The sequence below is a fragment of the Micropterus salmoides genome, unplaced genomic scaffold (assembly GCF_014851395.1).
Source record: "Micropterus salmoides isolate LMB-PRFRI ecotype aquatic unplaced genomic scaffold, ASM1485139v1 Ms_hic_scaffold_12, whole genome shotgun sequence".
Classification (NCBI taxonomy): Eukaryota; Metazoa; Chordata; class Actinopteri; order Centrarchiformes; family Centrarchidae; genus Micropterus; species Micropterus salmoides.
In genome coordinates, this window is record NW_024040263.1 from 8,836,548 (window position 1) to 8,856,323 (window position 19,776).

General features: G+C 38.7%; 1 protein-coding gene across 3 annotated transcripts; it reads right to left on the bottom strand.

Annotated features, from left to right (window-relative positions):
- Positions 1 to 358: 358 nt before the first annotated feature.
- On the bottom strand, positions 359 to 11,176 carry pkd2 (polycystic kidney disease 2). Of its 3 annotated transcripts, XM_038713180.1 has the most exons (16): positions 10,834 to 11,175; positions 10,252 to 10,687; positions 9,307 to 9,420; positions 7,932 to 8,065; positions 6,629 to 6,879; positions 6,234 to 6,458; positions 5,614 to 5,842; positions 5,341 to 5,511; positions 5,042 to 5,223; positions 4,829 to 4,949; positions 4,644 to 4,742; positions 4,273 to 4,394; positions 4,023 to 4,140; positions 3,696 to 3,859; positions 3,083 to 3,230; positions 1,731 to 1,940 (listed from the first exon to the last, which is right to left on the bottom strand). In XM_038713180.1, the coding sequence occupies exons 2-16, from the start codon at positions 10,661 to 10,663 to the stop codon at positions 1,731 to 1,733; spliced, it is 2,700 nt and encodes an 899-aa protein (XP_038569108.1). In that variant the 5' UTR covers positions 10,664 to 10,687; positions 10,834 to 11,175. The 3 variants fall into 3 exon arrangements, with proteins under 3 accessions (XP_038569110.1, XP_038569109.1, XP_038569108.1); XM_038713182.1 differs by having other exon boundaries at positions 359 to 1,940; positions 3,696 to 3,856; positions 10,252 to 11,176; XM_038713181.1 differs by lacking the exon at positions 10,834 to 11,175 and having other exon boundaries at positions 359 to 1,940; positions 10,252 to 10,663.
- Between the last annotated feature and the right edge of the window lie 8,600 nt (positions 11,177 to 19,776).

The window sequence follows — 19,776 nt, forward strand, 5'->3', positions numbered from 1 at the left end:
GAGATTTATAGTCTAGGCAATAGCAGTTCTGTTTTAAATTCAAAAGCTGGTGTGTAGTGTACCTTAGTGCCATGGTCGGTAGTGCACACTCGCAAGGCCAGAGCGAATGAAACTCCATAGTGCACTGGGAGCACAAAGTCGTACAATCCACACAGACAGCCGAACCGAGGCGTTGATCCGGAGTTACACGCTGCAGGTTATTCCAGGTGGAGCACAGACCTACGATCCAAAATATATAAAATGATACCAACACATCGCAATTGTTACAGCACTAAAGACAAGACTAAAGACTTAATAAATAAATTAATATGGCTTAAAATAACAAGCGAAAACAAACCAAACGGTAACCGGAAAAGAATACTTGAAAATGCTTTATTTTACAGGTCTGTAGTTTTTTTCAGAAATAACTAATTTGGTAGTATTACAGTGTTAATTAGTACACTTCAAATCAGTTTATTCAAATGAATGGTTACAATAATGAATTAATAACACATTTATTGACTTGGGTTTAAATAAAGCTTTTCTTTCAAGGACATTTCTCTGGAAATTAAACTCAACTAATCAAAAACTCAATATAGCTAAATACAACAACTGAAATAACAAACCTTTGTTTGTATGTTTTCTTTAATTAGAACCAGATACCATAGTTATTTTTAGGATATTTTCAGAAAATAAGTCATAAATAGGTTCTTGCATAATTGAGCCTTGTAGCTTAGTGCATAAAATAAATTTCGATTGCATTGTGGGAAAATACATCTTGTTGTCTCAGACACAAAATTAAAGTTTAAATTAAAGATTCTGTATTATTATCCACGATACCATGAATTAATTTCATGAGGCTTTATATCTACCTAAAACTAAGTAAAAGCAAGTAAGGACATGTGATCATAATTTATGGTTGTTTTCTTGTCACTTTAAATGAATTATAACCCAAACCAGAGACAGAATAACACATAAAACAAACTTATATTTGAACACTTTATTTGGCATAAAAGATAAAAAAAAATAAAAGTAAGTAAAAAAAAAAAGTAAGGCACAGAGAAAAAAATATTAAATGCATGGGTTTCCCATGAACACTAGATGCACTCCAAATCGAAGTTTGTTTTAAGTTACAATATAAATCATTAAATGATAATATTTAATTTGAAGTTTCATTGTTGTACAGAGTATAAGTAAATATGACAGAATGTGCCACACTTGTACCTACTGTGTATTAAAATGAACAAAACTAAACAATAATAAGTGAAATTAAAAGTCATAGAAACGCCTTTTTGGTATTTGTGTAAATGCAAAGATGTGTGGATACAGTAATCAAAGCAGGTGAGCATATTTCTCATATTATACTAAAATAATACGCTGTGTACAACTGAGTATGGTTTAAGGCTGGTGTATTATATCCAATACTGTGATGTAATAATGTACTGTAAATCTTTCATTATTATTTAACGTCTTTCAAACAGTTTTCTTTCACGGTCCTATTAAAGAAATACTTTATAAAAGACAGTTGAGTGAATATTTTCAGATGTCTCATTTTCAGTGCATTTAAGTATTTCAGGTGAGGTGCATTTTATCACCTCTTTTGTATTACGTCAAAAAATTGAAACCGCTTCAATAAAGTACCTTATTTTGTTCTTCAAAAATGGTCTCACAACTACTTGTACCGCTGCTGGGAAATTTCAAATAGAGAGTTTTTCTTGCCAGAGTGGAATATTCTTCCCTGGGCCAAGTCCTCACACATGGCCGCTCCCATTTGTGCTTGCCTCAAGGCCGTCGGTGGACAAGGAAGAGGAGGGACGGGGCCGGGGGCCGACAGGAGTGGCTGGCTGTGGGTGGCTGACCTGTGAGACCATATCATCAGACTCCCATCGCTCCAGTTCCTCCCTCACCAGCCGCTCCATGTGCTCCCTGTGGGCGTCTGTGTCTCTTCCCAGACGCTCATCCTGACAGACATAAACAGATTCACTTGTATAGTTTGGTTAGATGCACATAAGAAACCAGGTTACGCAGGATATCTGACAATGTGCACTGTTGTAGCCTGGTAACTGTAAATCTGCATCTACAATACATGCAGCAGGACAATATTTCCCCCCAACCTCATTATGGAAACATGGCTTATTTATTTTGATTGAATAAGGGATTTAAGATGTTGCTTCCTGATTATTTTTTATTTTGTGTGTTTTGTGCAGTGAGAGCTGCTTGTCCATACACCACAAACAAGTCTCAATTTTATAAATAGTCAAATGTTCAGTGGTGGAAATAGAGGCTTTTGAATATAAAGATGCATCAAGTTACACAAAAAGTAAATTTTAACACAACTGACATATTAGGTTGTTCGAGATGACGGCGCCTGACTTTCGCCAACTTGATAGTCTAACGTGAGCTGTATGCAACTGCAGGGGCGGGGAATAAAAACGGCGCTGTCAAGTCGGACTCAATCTACCTGCTTGAGCTTACTGTGAACTCTGATCAATGCCTGGTCTCGTGGCAAAAAGTGTGGTTCCAACTTTGTGCAGCCGGAGAAAAGCAACTGCGGCCACCGAACTCGGCGCCTGCAGCCACCTTGCTCCCGCAAAGTTTTAATGTTGTGACACGGTGCTGTTTTGTAGTGCCGGCAAAAGTCGGACACGATTTCTAACCAGCATGCATCACGTTAAGTCAGCAATGCGCAGTGCCGCATGAAGTCAAACGCACCTATTCTCACCTTTTTAGTTGACACTGCAAATCTGTTGCCTATTAACACTATCTACTAGCAGATACGGAGCAACATAATTCATTTATTTGGAGTCACATTCCTAACCACCTGATGAATGTAAATCCAAAATTCACTCTTGTTTCAGCTCTGTTTGTGGTGTCTACCAACTCTTCAGAAAAATATCTGGCTCTTCATCTGCTAAAATATGCTATAAATGTCAACTGCAGTCTGGTGATAATTATAATTATCAGTGGGTTCGTCACTATGAGAAACCCCTATCACGTATAAACAGTCATTTGTCATCCACTGATCCACTGATAATATAAAAAAAATATTTTAGCAGCTTTAAGTGCATGTAAACGCGCTGACTGTGTATCCACTACATATCACCTCCATGACGCCGTCCAGCAGCCTGCCCAGCACATCTCTCCGTTTGAGTTTAGCTCGCTCCATGGCTTCCAGCTTCACGATCACAGCGTCTATCTTGGAGACTATGCTGCCGATGGAGTGCTCCATCCTGTCCACGCGCCTCACCAGCCTGTGAAACAGAGAGCCATTAGTGCCCTTATTATATTACATGTTAAATGTGTCAGACTACTTCAGTCATAATAATTCAGATTAGTATTAAAAACTCAAAACAGAAAAACGGGCAGCGATGTTTTTGACAAAAGGGGGGCCTCTAAGTAAAGCTCGACTGATATTATTGGCCAGTATACTGTTATCTGAAAATGTGCTGTTTTTCTTCAGTTTAGTTTTTATGATGAATGAATCAATTAATTGAGAAAATAATCTACAGATCAACTGATAATAAAAATTACCATCTGTTGCAGGCTGTAGTTTAGTTATTATGCACCGTCAGCCTCACCTGTACTTCAGTAGCATATCTATGTATATTATCTCTTTATTATTTATCAGTTTTTATTTCAACTTTCAGTCAGTTATTAGGTGAATAAATGTGTAGCAGTTAATAAATCACAGAATAATAATAAGAAAAGCTCCATACACTTGAAATTCTTCATAGGGGACACCCCCTGAGCTGCTCCCGCGACGACGAGAGCTGTGGCCGCTATCCTCGTCATCGTCTTCCTCCGAGTCATCCTGGGTACGAGGGAAGCTCCGCCCACTGTTGGGTCTTGTCAGCGAATTGCGTTCCAGATCCAAGTCCTCCTAGCATATGAGCAAAAACACACTGAACATCTGCAGATGTTGTGGCTGAGTGTACGCGACCACATATATGCAGGGTGTGCTGTGTTTTTCATCAGCACCAATCAAAAACTAAAGTAAAACCATCAACTTTTGTTTAACAGATGGAACAAGCACCATCACTCACTCTCTCTTTCTCCAGGTCGTCTCTCATTTGCTGGTGTTCGTGCTCCGTCAGCTCCTGATCGCCACCGTGATCAATCTTTGCAAAGATGGCCTGAATCTCTGCATCTGTGTGGCCCTTTCTGAGCAAAGAAGAAACCAAAACCACACTGAGGACACGTAACATGAATTTGATATATACAAAACCAAACACAAATACTGAAATAATATCATGAAGGTCAAAAGCTTTTAGCATTATTTGAGCGTTTGTTTACCCTTTAAGGTCCTGGCGAAGTTCATCAAAGTTCAGTTTGCCCCCGGCCTGACGCAAACTGTCGGAGATGTCGTCCACCGCCGTCTTCTTCAGTCTCAATTTCATCAAAGCTTTGTTACAACCCTAAGAGAGGAGAATCAGGAGAATACTTAATATTACATTTGGACTTACCTGAACAAGTCAGTTGCGTAATGTTGTTACGTTGTTACAGATGATACTTGCAGCAAATTATAGTTGCTGCCTCACCTAAAATAGCACCTTTAGGTCCTACACTTTCATCCCTCAGCTGTTCTGTCATTAATGGCATGGCGGCTAGTGTCAATTTAATGGATATCCGTCTAGCTAAAATAAATGATACATGTAGTTCAATACCTTCTTAATAAGGTCAGTCATTTCCATCTCGGTCCTCTGCTGGGACATGTCAGCCTTCACCTCAGAGTATGTGTCATTGATGATGGCCAGGAACATGTTCTTTTTAGAAAGAGACGAGGAAAATTAAAGTGAAGCGCACATGTGCAAACAACATCAACCAACACAAGTGTGAATCCGCTACTCACCATGAGAATAAAGAAAATGAAGAAGACAAAGGTTGTAAAGTAGATAGGTCCGAGCACAGGATTCGCCTCCTCTATTTCTGAGAACTCAAAGTCTCCCAGAATGATACGGAACTGCGTGAAACTACAAACAGCAAAACATTTCAACAATTTTAAACAAAAGGAAACATCAGTTGTCAGAGGTACATTTGTGGACAATACTTTGAATGCTCTTACATGCTGGCTTGGAAAGTGCTGAAATCGTTGACTTGGGTCCCAAACACCAAGTAGGCTAGCTGAGCATATGCCAGAAAGATGATGAAGAACATGATGGCAAAGCCCACAAGGTCCTTGGCACAGCGAGACATGGTGCTGGAGAGCTGACTCATGGTCTTATTGAAGTTGATGAACTTAAACAGCTGAGAGGACGAGAGAAATTAATCGTCAGCATTAGTCGACTTCAAAGCAGCTGGGTCCTGGTGTTTCCACTAATGTAGTTTTGGACAGATTTTGAACCAAAGGGAAAAGATTTATACCTTGACCCAGGAAAAAAAGATGATGACTGCAGCCACGTTGTTGAACTGGACCTGCAGGTTGGCCAGAGGCTCAAAACTGGGATAAGCAGTGTGGTTCTCCAACAGGCCTTTGAGAAGGTTGCCAACCATGGCTGTTCTGGTTATGTTCATAATAATAGCAACAACACTTAACTGAAAATAGAGCAGAAATAGCAAAATGACAAAGTCAGTGAATGACAAATTAAAATGATTATTATTGACTTTAATAATCCTGCATATGACTTTCATACACACTGTGACAATGATAACATCCAGACAATTCCACAGGCTCTTGAAGTAATGCAGGCGGTGAATGCGGATCTCCAGCACCTCCTCCACCACGTAGTAAAGGATGAATAGGCAGAATGCCACCTCACAAACACCCACAAAGTAGTCCCAGCTGGACACATATCGTATCAGACGCACGGTTTGAAATTGCCAAGAGGTCACCACCCCGCCAGTAGCAGGGAACTCCGCCAACAACCTGACAAATGCATCAAATTATATTCACTGTGAGTGTTCATACAATAGTAGTTACAAGCTGGTGCTGTTATCATGGACAGCACTGTACTTGTTCTACATTGAATATCTTTGGATTTAGAAATGTTTCTCAGTCAAAAGAGGCAATATGTAGAGGTCACCTTGGGCTCTGGGAAATTGTCATATGCATTTTTTCCAGTATTTTCTCCAAAAATTATGTCCTTTTGTAGTTTCATCATTACAGTTGCATTAGCCAAGTTAGATGTAAATTATGTGCCTTCTTGTTTAAAGCATTTTATTCCTGCCAGGTGCACATGGTTTCAAGTCAATAAATCAGAAATCTCATGGCCCTAGATTACACTGTAAATGGATAGGCTGTTACTGATGATTGTTACCTGGCAATGCAGAAGAGGTTGATGTTCCCATTGTACACAGAGAAGTCAAGAAACACTGCTCTGGTGCCTCTGTCCAGCCACATGTGGTCTTTGAGAAACTGCAGTTGGATTGCTGACTCTTCTTTCGTACGAGACAGGTCTTGGTAGTATCCTCCACCTCCATATTTAGATACCTGACCCCAGTAACTGCTCCCATTCGTCTCACTCTCTGTCGCATACACCCACCTAGGAGACACCAGAAAGAAAACGATGTAGACATTTGTTTCAGCTCTAGTCTCCTTTAAAACTGGGAATGTAAAAAGCTGCTTTGTAACATAACTGAGAATAAAGAAAATGTGTCTCTTTCAGCACCAAAGTCAAAATCAAGCACTATCAAATCAAAAGCGTGGGCTTACGCAGTTCCATTCTTCGGGCCAAAAGAGGTAGTATCCTCGTTGGTTGGGGTGTACATGTTGTAGCAGTCCTGAACCTCGTCTCTCAGATCTTCATGGACGTAGCAGGACTCATTACGGACTTTGACCTGCCGGAGCCGTGGCACCCCAAGGAGGAGGTTCTCGTAGTAGATGAGACTCTGATTCTCCGGGAGGTTCTTGTTGTTGTACCACACCTCCCAGTACATGCCATTGAGGAAAGGTCCCTCTGTGAACTATAATGGTAGACCCGTCAGGATTATGATGCAGAAGAGACCAGGCGGCAGTATTCAGACATGAGAAACACAATTAACCTGAAGGTTAACCATTGTGATTTGTTTTTTGTATCATTGTCTTTCCTGCAGTACAAATTGTGAAGTTTAATATTAAGAATCAAGCAACCAATGTCTATTGTGCATAGCTCAACTCTGACAGTTCACAGTTTTTGGTGATTTTTCATGTAATCTTACTATAATCTCACTATAGACAGACTTTACTAATGTGTATGAAGGTTATAGCTGCTGTACTTTTCCCCTATGCTGGAACGATATTTCCGTCCCTTGAATTACTTCTGAAAAGTACTTCCACCGATATATATTTCTATTGAAATGGAACTACAGTTGTGAACTGCATTACCCGAATGCATGAAAAAGCTCTGATGTACTCTATTTGCTGGCATTATAAGATGTCCAAAAATTTGCTTTGATTATTTTCTAAAGACTAAGAGCTCTTCTTATTAAAGAAGAAGTTTGACATTTTGGAAAATTCACTTGTCCACTTTCTTAACGCAAGTTACATGAGAAGATCGATGTACCACTATCTCGTCTGCACTGAGGCAACAGGCACGCTTAGCTTAGCATAAACTGAAAACAGGAAGACACAGTTATTCTGGTTCTGTAAGAAGGAAAACCAAAGTCCACCTACCAGCACCTCTGATGCTCACTAACTGGGTGCTGGTAGGCATATTCTGTTACTCTTAGCCAGACTAGCTGTTTCCCCGTTTCCAGTCTTTATGCCAAATTTAGCTAACCAATTACTTCTGGGGACTTATAATTAACAGACTAGAGTTGTATGGATTTTCTCATCTAACGCGCAGCAAGAAAGCCAATAAGTGTATTTCCCAAAACTATTTTAAATACTTGCATTCAGCAAGTATTCAGCAAGTGCAGAGGCTTCCTTTATCAAGATAACGCACTGATAAAAATTACTTTAACTGATAATTACTGATAAAAACACTTTAGCTTGACAAAGTATTTGACCCAAAACAGACATGAATCTTTCATTTTACCTTCCAGAAATCCTCCATGGTTGAGAGGTCTCTAAAAGTGGAAGGGTCCGCGGCAGACAGCGGTGTGTCCAGGAAGAGCTGAGACATGACTTTGGTATAGTAGTACATATTGGCGCTCACCATTCCATATGTCACTGCAGAGCAAATCGTAACATAACATAACCATTACTGAAAGTAATATTCTAATTAGCACTAGCATAACAAGCCCTTGTTAAAATGCAGAATGACAAACAGGACAATTAACACAGAGTGAATGCTTTGTGTGTACATAAATATGCGCTTTACATCCAGTATGAGGAACATCTCTCTCAAAATTATAATTTAGTTTCACCTATGTATTACTTTTTTCTCTTCCTAGCTCTGGAAACTGTTTTTAATAGTCAAGCTCTGCCTGGCAGAATATGCCATAATTAAGTCTGCCAGGAAGTAATTTCCTGATCCACCCTAAACCACATTTTTCACTGCAGCAAAAAGAGAGTAGAGAAGCTTTACCATAATTTTTCTCATCGCACGTATTTTAAATGTCCATCAATTTGTTTACAAGATCCGATTTTCAGATGCCAAAACCATTAAGCATTTACTCTGAGCTTGGAAAAGAACTTCAGAGCTACAGGAAAGGTGCCCAGGCCTGCGTACTTTGTAATACATTTTACAGAGCTTTCAATGAGTCACTTGGATCAACCGTCTGTTCAGTCCAGGACTAGCTTTTAGGGAACAAGCATTTAGTTTTATGTTACCAAAATGACATAAAACATATTTTGTGCGTGTTTCTTAAACCATGTAACCATTCTCTATCTAAGACCATGTTTACACCGCAGGTCCTAATTCAGAACTGAGAATGTTTTTAGCCCTGATTTGTTTTTTTTGCATTTACTTTACTGTTTTGAAATAACAGGATATGATGCAATGGGTGCTGACTACCATTAAACAAATAGCAAACGCTAATTATACTTCACAAAGAAAAAAAAAGGTTTTCCAAAAGAGTTCTTTTTGTTTTGCTTCCTGAGATCTTCCTGCAATTGTCGCAACACAAAGAACAATTTATTTACCTTTTTAATAGTGGAAATCAACAGCATGCTCACAAGCTGATTTAATATGCAAACTAAATGTTTTGAGAATACCAAAGTTTGCCATATTTCCATTGTGAAAACACTTCATACTCCAAAAACCTGATTAGAATTAATATGTAGATTTGAACTGGGAAACAGTTTAAGACTGGAAGGTGGACTATGTCCTAACAGTGCCTTGTAGCACATGATGAGGCTCGGCTAGCAGAAATGCCTTTGCAGAAATCTGATTTCTCATCAGTGAGCATTGTGCACACATCATATGTCATTTTGTGTCAACCAAAGAAGGATTTTTAGCGTTTACTTACAGATGCAAGTGGTAATGAGGAATGCAAAATATGTGAGCATCTCCCTCAGTACGTTCCTGAGGTACCTTTCTCGACTGCTGTCACTGTCCTCCATCAGCTCCGTGCCCCACAGAACTGCAAAGAGAAACAGCAATTCAAGAGGACATCAGCATATTTACAGCACATAGAAGATACATGATTACATAAATATTGCTGTAAAACTTACAGTACAGCTTTTCCTTAGACTCTAGCTTAGACTCTAGCTATGAAGCTAGACAGAGCAGTAGTGCATTGGCAGCACTAGTGGTTTTCAGATATATAAATATTAAACCACAGACCCCACTTGATCAAATGTGTCCACCTCAGAAAATGTGCTGAAGATGACGATTTAAGAAGTGACAGTAAGAACAGAGATCTCTTCTTAATCAGAATCAGAATCTTAAATACTAAATTTTAATCAGAGAGCTTGTCCTGATTTTCTTTTTTACTTCATTTTACTTTTTAATGATCTTATATTACTGGGATTTGTTTTATCTATTTAATTCTGGTCCACATAATGTCTGTGTTACATGTAAGTTTGGTTTGATGTTATACTTGATTACATTACAATTGTTGATTCTAATTTGCTGCCTTTTATGAAGCACTTTGTAACCTGGGCTTTTAAAAAGTGCTCTATTAAAGATATTATTATTATTATTATTATTACTACTTAGCAGCTGTCTACTGTAAGTGCACTGATAACAATAGAGGGAGGTTGACATACTGTACCTACTCATGAAAGTCCCCTTCATATTTGCTGGGTTAGGATGGATGGCTTACTGTACAGTAAATGAAACTTGATAAACTTCAATATCAATATATTTATACATTATCATGATGTTACTGATCTGTAGAGGATTAATAACTTATTATATGAAAGACTCTCCCACGCTTACAAGTTTAAAAAGCATAAAGAGAGTAACTAACTTCTGATCTTTTGGAGTATCTGCTTCATACAGCTGGGGTGCTCGTGTCTGTCCTGCTGCTGGGCATCCACGGTCGGGGTCGGGTAGAGTCCTCCTCGGGGGATGTGGGTGCTGCTGCCTCCGCCGGTGTAGCTGCCCAGGCCGCTGCTGCAGCTGCTGCTGGAGCCCGTGGACACTGACCTCCTCCCGGGACTCGCTGGAGGCCAGTCGGCTTCCATAATCTCATCCTCAGGCTCAAACCCCGGGTTATCCCGACTCCATGCTTGTCTGGACGGAGGGGACGGGGTGCCTATTACTCCTCCGAGACCCAGGTCTTGATGCTGCATGTTCTCCATCTCTATCCCTTCGCTTGTGTCGAGTCGGTGCGGCACCCTGCCAGTCTGGCTCTGCGGTCTGACTCGAGATGAACTCATGGTCCAGATAGCTAATGTTACTCTTTTTTTTATCTAATGTGGGGCATCTGAAAAAGTTAACGTTAGACAAAAACGCAAAAACCTCTAATAAATGTTGACTGAAGCACTTCGGGTAATTTTACTGACGAACTAACAACGCAGACGTAGTCAATACACTAAGTTAACTAAATACCCTAGATATATACACCGTTACACTGTCTGTAAAAAGTCACAATAGATACATTTAAGTAACGATAACGCAGTCCTGCTCCTCATAGCCAACGTTTTCACTCTCAACAAACCGTTAAGAAAACTTTCCTCGAGAAAACATCAAGCAATCTTCATTCCGTCTCACAAAAAACGATGTCCGTGGTTATAAAGCGATGCCTTTAAAGCTTTTAAAGTTGTTACCTAATTAGCTATTCACATGAGCTTGACGACCGCTCAGAAACGCTGTGTTTACGTTAAACAAGAAAGTTACTTTGCTTGCCCCAGGACAGCCATCTTGTTCTTGAACTGTTCCCCAAAAAATCTCTGATTCTCATTTGGTCAGGACTCAGATTACATTAGAAGTCATGGCGTCGCAGTAAAGGATGGAAAACGCCTCTGTGGACATTTTTTTTTTACCTTATTGAAATATCCATTTTAGTCCATTTAAATGAAATATTTTCTAAATTAACGGTTTGAATTTACAGCTTGTAAAGATCAGACTCGTTTGGGAGCGCTTGTGTCTAAAGATCAGAGTTTAGTTCCTCAAAGTAGCCTAATACTTTTCATTGAAAGCGTTATTTAAAAGCTTTTTGAACCCTTAATGTCGCTCATTATGCATTGCCTTTGCTTAAAAATGTATAATATAGTATTTAGATGAATACTGAAGTTAGCGTTACATAATCTCTGTATGTTTGGGTCAGTGGTTGCTATGGGACCTGCACGCCAGATGCAAAACCAAGTGATCTCCAATGAGAACTACATAACATCTACAAGAATGGCACATAGCTCAAAAGCTTTGCACATTAAAACTATGTTGGGAAAAGTTGTGTGGAAGCCATTTTAGGACAAAACCACAACTATGTGTAAGTGTAAGTTTCCAAGTGTCCAGTTTGGGTCTTCAGATACAGCAACCAAACAACAAATGTTAAAAGTTACTGTAGGTTACAATTCAAAAGTTACTGTTCAGAGTTTTCTTTTTGAATAAAGCATCTAAGCTGCACAGTCTCCAAAAATTTAATTACTATAACATCTCATTTATCTTATCAGACTTGTTACAATATAATCGAATGCATATAACATTACTTGGACAAATAGAATGTAAAGTACAGTATAACACTGGGAATGCTGATTTAGTAATGGTAAAAGGCTCTTTAGTGTTATATGTCATAAATTACAAGCAAACATATGTGGTGTATTAATGGCAAAGAGCAACCCACTGATTTCCAAACTGCTGATGTTTATAAATAAAAAGTCACCAACTCTGTAAAAGAATATTATTTCTAAATTTAGCAGTTTCTACATGAAACTTAACCAAGTGAAATTTCCTCAAAATGTAAACATCTCTTAGGCCAAGAAGTTGTTGTCAATTGTTGTCAAAGAGGACCTTGTTAATAGACAACACAGCAGTACTTGCTTGTGTTTTTCCTCCATATTTGACTTTTATCAGAGTAACAACATACATGAATTAAAAAAATTGTTTCTGTTATGGTTTTCAAATGTAAAAGTCTTTATTTCATTATATGTTGTTATAATACTTTTTTCTGTCACTAAAATAATGGCCCATGAATTGTGTGCTTTACACAAAGCTTGTTTGACCACTTGGTGGTGCTCAATATCCAGACTTGTCAAAGCTGAACCTGTACAAGTGGAAGGACAATTAAAACCATCAGGAACTATGCATCCTTATTATTAGATGTATGTAAATTTGTATCAAAGCATAATTCTTGTTCTACAACACTTACTGCATTGCAAACAAGGTACGGCGGCAGCGGGCTTTGCTTTTCAGCTGATCCCTCACTGTGATCTCCTTCTGGGAGTGAGTATGTTTTACATTATTATTGTTATATGGCAGAAATTTGCCTGCTGAATGTGCCATCTCTAAAACTGGCAATTTGTTTTTGGTGATAATATTGGGATCATTTATTATCATCCAGTCATTGCAACTTTGAGACGTAGATAACAGCTTCCATATATGGGTCATAATGACTTATTTTGAGAGACTGTTTGATAAAGAAGAGCTGAATGACTTATCCCTTATGTTTGTCATTGTACAATCAGTCTCTGCAGCTGACCTGAGGGAGATGCTTGGATGGAACACAAGCTATTGCTTGTGTTCCATCCAAGCAGCGTGGAGTATATGTATGTATGTATGTATGACCTTTGTGTGGAAGTCATACAAAGCACTCAACAGACACTTTGAAAATGCTGCGGGAGACCAAACAAGACACAGCAAAGAGAGACAAACTTACAGAGGCCTAGCACGCCGTATGCAAAGCAAGGAATTCTTGTATGACCTTGGACGCACGTATGATGCTCTGTCTGAACTTGCAAATCTGTATCAGCAACTTCAGGCCCTTTCAGTCACACTCGCGAGAGCAGACCAGCTTCTGAAACGCACCATCAGAGTGTTGGTATCATTCAAAGACACCCCAGGAGAAAAATCAGAGGAGGCATAAACAACATGGAGAAGCGCCTCTCATTTGAAGGTGAAACGCTTCATGATCTTAGCATTCTGCATACAGGCAACTGGCCATCAACACCTGGCATACGGCATGGTGAGAAGTGTGAGTGCAAGCAGTTACTGGCATGAGAGATTTCCTTGAGCACACAGACAGTGAGCCATAAAGCCTAAAACCACTTATACGATGCGTGCAGACCATCCCTTGTAGCACAGCTGAGTGTGAAAGGGGCTTTCAGAGAGACTGGAGATAAGGCTCCAGCCAATCATACATGTCACACCAGAACATGTTACTAGAAGGGTAGAAGAAAAAACAAATGATCTGTGGTGTCTATGTCCCCACCACAGAATATACAGTTGGATCAAAGTTAAATCTAAATGGAGGAGGAGGTCTCTTGAAGGATAAATGTCATTAAATACTTTGAAGTGAAGCTCTTTAGCTTTTGGTGATAAAGGTAACTTTAAGAAATCTGTATGTAGTTTCTTCAAAGAAGAATGACAGCAGCGTTTCGGCTGTGTTGCATTGGATATAAAGTAAGAGTAAAGAGATCACGGAACACTTTGTTTTGCAAAGTCTTACTACAGAACTGGTGACCAGCAATCATCAATGAAGCAAGATGAGGGGGGTTAAACATATGAGGTAGTGGAATTTTTACCATCAGAAAGAAGGCAGATGGGACGCTTTGGATAACCTTATCATAATGTTTACGGTTGCACTGAAAATTAAATTTTGTACCAAAGTCTTCAAAAGATGACATGTATCGCCGCATGACGTCATTTCGCTGCTGGTTGTCGAGGTGGTGTCCAGCAAACAATGTGGGCTTTGTAGATCATTGGCAGGCTTTCTGGGGAAGACCTGGTCTGAGTCAGAGAGACGGCATCCATCCTACTTGGGAAGGAGAAGCTACCTCATTTCTAGAAAAAAAAGTTTATAAGTGGACCAAATCCATGACAATCCGGAGTTGAGACCAGGAGGCAGAGTCGCAGTCTAACACACTTCTCTGCTCCTCCATTCCAGGAGTTACTTAGTGAAAACCTCATAGTGGCGTTGTCTGTCCCCCCTCCATTGAAATTATTTAAATCAAAGGTAAACAGAAAACCTCATAAAAATTAAAACCACACGAGCAATAGTGCAAACTAATAGGAAAATTAAATGTGGACTCTTAAACTTCAGATCTCTCTCTTCTAAAGGTGTACTAGTAAATGAACTAATATCAGATTATGATATTGATTTATTTTGTCTTACTGAAACCTGGCTGGGTGTAAGTCATATTAATACTCACATTCCTCGAGGCACAGGCCGAGGAGGTGGAGTTGCAGCTATCTTTGACTCTAGTCTACTAATCAGCTCTAAACCTAAACTAAATTCTAACTCTAAACTATAACTTTGAAAGCCTTGTTCTTAGTCTTTCACACCCAAGTTGGAAATCACTGAAACCAGTTCTTTTCGTTATAGTGTACCGAGCACCTGGCCTGTACTCTGAATTCTTATCTGAATTTGTGAGTTTTGAGTTTAGTTGAGTTTTTGTCAACTTTAGTCCTTAAAACGAACAAAGTTATTATTGTAGGGGATTTTAATATTCATGTGGACGTTGAGAATGACAGCTTTAGTACTGCGTTTATCTCTCTGTTAGATTCCATTGGCTTCTCTCAGAGTTTTCATGAACCGACTCACTGTTTTAACCACACCCTCGACCTTGTTTTGGTATATGGTATTGAAATTGAACATTTAATAGTGTTCCCACAGAATCCCTCTTTATCTGACCACTGTTTGATAACTTTTGAGTTTGTATTGCTGAACTACACGCCATTGGGCAAAAATTTCTATACAAGATGTCTGTCTGATAGTGCTGTAGCTAAATTTAAGGATGCGATTCCATCAGCTCTAAATTCATTATCAAGTCACAAAGTAACGAAGGCCTTCTATTCTAATTTCAGTCCCTCCCAAATCGATCATCTTGTTGATAGTGCTGCAGGCTCGCTGCGAATGACACTCGACTCTGTTGCCCCTCTGAAAACGAAAATAATTTTAAACAAAGACGGTCAGCTCTATGGTATAATACTGAAGCTCGCAAATTAAAGCAAATATCACAGAAATCTGAGAGGAATTGGCGTTCCACAAAACAGGAAAATTCTCGTTTAATTTGGCAAGATAGTCTTAAAACTTATAGGAAGGCCCTCCGTAATGCCAGAGCAGCGTACTACTCGTCATTAATAGAGGAAAATAGGAACAACCCCAGGTTTCTTTTCAGCACTGTAGCCAGGCTGACAGAGAGTCACAGCTCTATTGAGCCAAGTATTCCCATAGCTCTCAGTAGTTACAACTTCATGAGCTTCTTTAATGATAAAATTCTAACTATTAGAAACAAAATTCACCAAGACCTGCCCTCAACTGGCACCGACTTATCTCTAAACTCAGGAACCTTAGAAACAGCTGTAGAACCAGATATATGTTTAGACTGTTTTGCTTCCCTCAACCTTTACCAACTAACTTCAATAATTTCTTCATCTAAACCATCAACCTGCCTCTTAGACCCCATCCCGACTAGGCTGCTTAAAGATGTTTTACCCTTAGTCAGCACTTCTCTACTAGATATGATCAATCTATCTCTATCAACAGGCTATGTACCACAATATTTTAAAGTAGCTGTAATTAAACCTCTTCTGAAAAAGCCCAAACTTGATCCGGATGTTTTAGCCAACTATAGACCTATATCTAACCTTCCATTTCTCTCTAAGATCCTGGAGAAAGCAGTTGCTAAACAGCTGTGTGACTTTCTACAGAGCAATAGTTTATTTGAGGATTTTCAGTCAGGATTTAGAGCTCATCATAGCACAGAGACAGCACTGGTGAAAATTACTAACGACCTCCTTATTGCATCAGACAAAGGACTTGTCTCTGTACTGGTTTTATTAGATCTTAGTGCTGCATTTGATACCGTTGACCATCATATTCTATTACAGAGACTGGAACATTTCATTGGCATTAAAGGAACCGCTCTAAGCTGGTTTAAGTCCTATTTATCAGATTGATTTCAGTTTGTACATGTTAACAATGAATCCTCCATGCGCGCCAAAGTTAGTCATGGAGTTCCACAAGGATCTGTGCTCGGACCAATCCTCTTCACTTTATATATCCTTCCTTTAGGCAATATTATTAGGAAACACTCCGTAAACAGATGAAACTCATCAGTTAGCTAAACTTCAAATGTACCTTCAGGATGTTAAAACCTGGATTACCTGTGATTTTCTAATGTTAAACTCAGATTATTGTAGGTACATCATGGGGAGTAAAATTGTGTTTGTACACTAGTTTCCAATATAACAGACCCTGAATGGAATCCAGACAATTTTACAGAAAGTTTTATAACATCAAAGTCACAGCGTAAAAGTAAATCAATACCTCCAATTTTTTTAAACAATTCCCTGGAGACAAAATACGAGAAGCTTCCACTGTTTGCTAGAAAAGGTCTTTTAAAAGGTCATTTAGTATTTAAGGTTCCATTTATGCAATAAAAGTCTATAGCTTGTAGCCCGCCATCTTCAAAGTCTTTCACTATAGTCGCTTTTATTAGATAATGGGATTTTCTTTTCCAGATGTAATTAAAGTTTAATGTATTGATGGTGTTGGCAGCTCTGTTGGGGATAAACACAGACTATGCTTGGTAAATACACCTTGAAAGGCTTTCCATTTTGGTTATATAGATGTGACCACAAAGAGAAAGATCTCTATATAACCATCTATCTAATCTTGATTTACATTCATCCATTTTGCTCCATACATTTTGGTTAAATTGAGTAAAACTAAGTATCTTTGGTTATTTGTATACCAAAGTATTTGACTGTAGTTTTAATAGGGATGCCATATGCTGCCTCAAGGTGGCAGTCATGTATAGATAATAACTCACTTTTTCAAATTCAGTTGTAATCCAGATGCTTTTGAGAATGAGTCTATAGTTTCAGTAGCCTTTGGGACCTGCTCAACAATTTTAAGAAACAGAGTTGCATCGTCAGCCAGCTGACTTATAACTATTTGGTTATCAAATACATTTAATATGATATGAGAATTTTTGATGAGGATTGACCGCATTTCAGCTGTGATTATGAAGAGTGATGGTGAGATGGGGCAGCCTTATTTTATACCTCTGTTGATAGTGAAGCGAGGCGTAGCGCCACCTGAGAGAGACTTTGAGCTGTTGGTGTCGTAATAAAAACTTTTTTATAGTGTTTCTAAATTTTTGGGATCTTTGTTTGGTTTTGCAATGAGAACAATGACACCTTGACTCAATGTCTGTGGAAGCGACCGGTTGTTTAAAGCTTCTTTAATTGTTACAAGTAAAAGTGCTTTGACATGCTCCCAGAAGTGTTTATAAAAGTTGGCTGTCAGGTCGTCTGGGCCAGGGGAGCGGTCAGAAGTCAGACACTGCAGCCCCTTTTCAAGCTCTATATACGTGATCTCTGCCTCACATGTACTTTGGAAGTCCTTATTTATTTGGGGAATAAAACCTCTGATTTTATTAATAAAGGCCTCTGTTGCATCAGCTGAGAATCTAGAATAATATAAATTGCTGTAAAAGGAATAAATGTCATTGGTTATAGTTTTAGGATCAGATCATTCATTTTCATTAATATCCAGTGTTTCTATGTTATTTCTTTCCTGGCGGGTTTTCTCTAATCTTCTTTCTCCTTCCTCAGTCCATTTTGCTCTGGATCTGATGAAGGCTCCATTTGCTTTTCTTGTATAAATATGATCTAACTTGGTTTGTAGTGTAAGTAGTTTTCTTTTGTCAGTATCTGTAAGTGGTGGTTTATTACAGCAGAGACTTATCTCTCTTGTCCCAGGGACAGCCAGGCTCTGTTGGACCACCTTAAAGACCAGGCAGAGAGGGAAGAGGACAGGAGAGAGAAACGACAGCCACTGCTAGACTATTGAGCTGAAAAGAAGTACAGGTGTCATTAGTGGGAAAAGTCTTCACACAGATTCCTTTGAGTTATACCACAATATTAACAGTTATAGTAAAAGAAAATCTTATTTTGTTATGGGTTTCTTTTAGACTCTTTAAATATTAATGTGCTACAATGTAGGCACTACATTATTTATATTTTGTGGTCTACTAACTCAATATTGGGTACTTTAAACTAGACTGATAGGCTACTTCTAATATTTGAGATAATGATCAATTGGTGGATTTCTTTAAAACATAAACACATGACGTAACCAAACTTTTTTAATTACAGTGTTAAATAATTAAATAACCAGTATACAGGTTCGCTTCCCTATCCTCAAGAATTATTTTAAACCTTCAGCAGCCAAATTTACAATTTTAGCATGTACAGATGAAAAGCCAGTAATCATGGTCAATAATGAATAAGTGTGATCAGCAAACTTGTCAACCTCAACATCATAGCCTAAATTGGGGAACCAAAGCTATGCCCCTCCAGAAACTGTGAGTCAACCCAGAGACTGTTTTCATTGAGTATTTCTAGAAATGCAAGAGCATTGGTTTAGTTTCAATGGTGGAGATGACTCAGATGAAGAGGAGGGTCCAGGGGTCCTCCCCCAGAATATTTTAAGCATTGAGGACTTCATTTCCTGCGTTCTGGTGAAAATTTCTGCTTTTTCTGACTCAATTTATGGTGTAAAAGTTTTAATTTATGTAAAGGGGAATAAAAAATTCGGGCAGCATGTTTAGAATATAATGCAGTAAGGCTTTCAGGCATCCTGTAGCTATTGCTTTTAAGTAGCCTATATTTCTCCTGTAGATCAACTTTTCTAATTTCATAAAATCCCTGCTGAGTCAGTGCACATGCAGGCATGATTCAGTCTTCCCTCCTCTTTTGTGTCTTTTGCATGGGGATGTGCATGTGGCAGCTTTTCACCTCAAATAAATTATAGTTATAAATTCCTGGACTTTAATAAATCCTGTGTTTTAGCAGGTTTTCTGTCCATGTTCAAAACATGCTGCACATTCAGAATCTCTCCCACATCTGTGTTCTCTGACATGTCGAACAAAAGAGCAGGCTAATATTAAGAGACTAATGTCATTTGATGAGAATTCATCTTCATCAAACATCTTTTAATTCTACCTGCCCTATACTCCACTCGCTACATTTTGCGCCCTAGGCAACCGCCTATGTAGCTACAGAGTCATTTTGCAGTTGAAAAACATACTTGAGGACAAACAATGTAAGAGACACTGTTTTACAATTACCTCAATTTCACTACTACAGTTTCTTGTTAGTTATCGGGTTTAATCGCAATACTTCTTAGCATATGAGCTAATTATGTTCATATATCTTTACTTGAGAAATCACTTAATTTTATACTTTACAGAAACAGTTTAGAGAAATAGGGACGCGCTGAAAAGGCAAAACAAAAAAGGACAAAAGAATGAATATATGGTTGCAAACTATTTATTTGTATTTTTTTTTGTCACCTCTCACATTTCGACCACACAATTGGCTA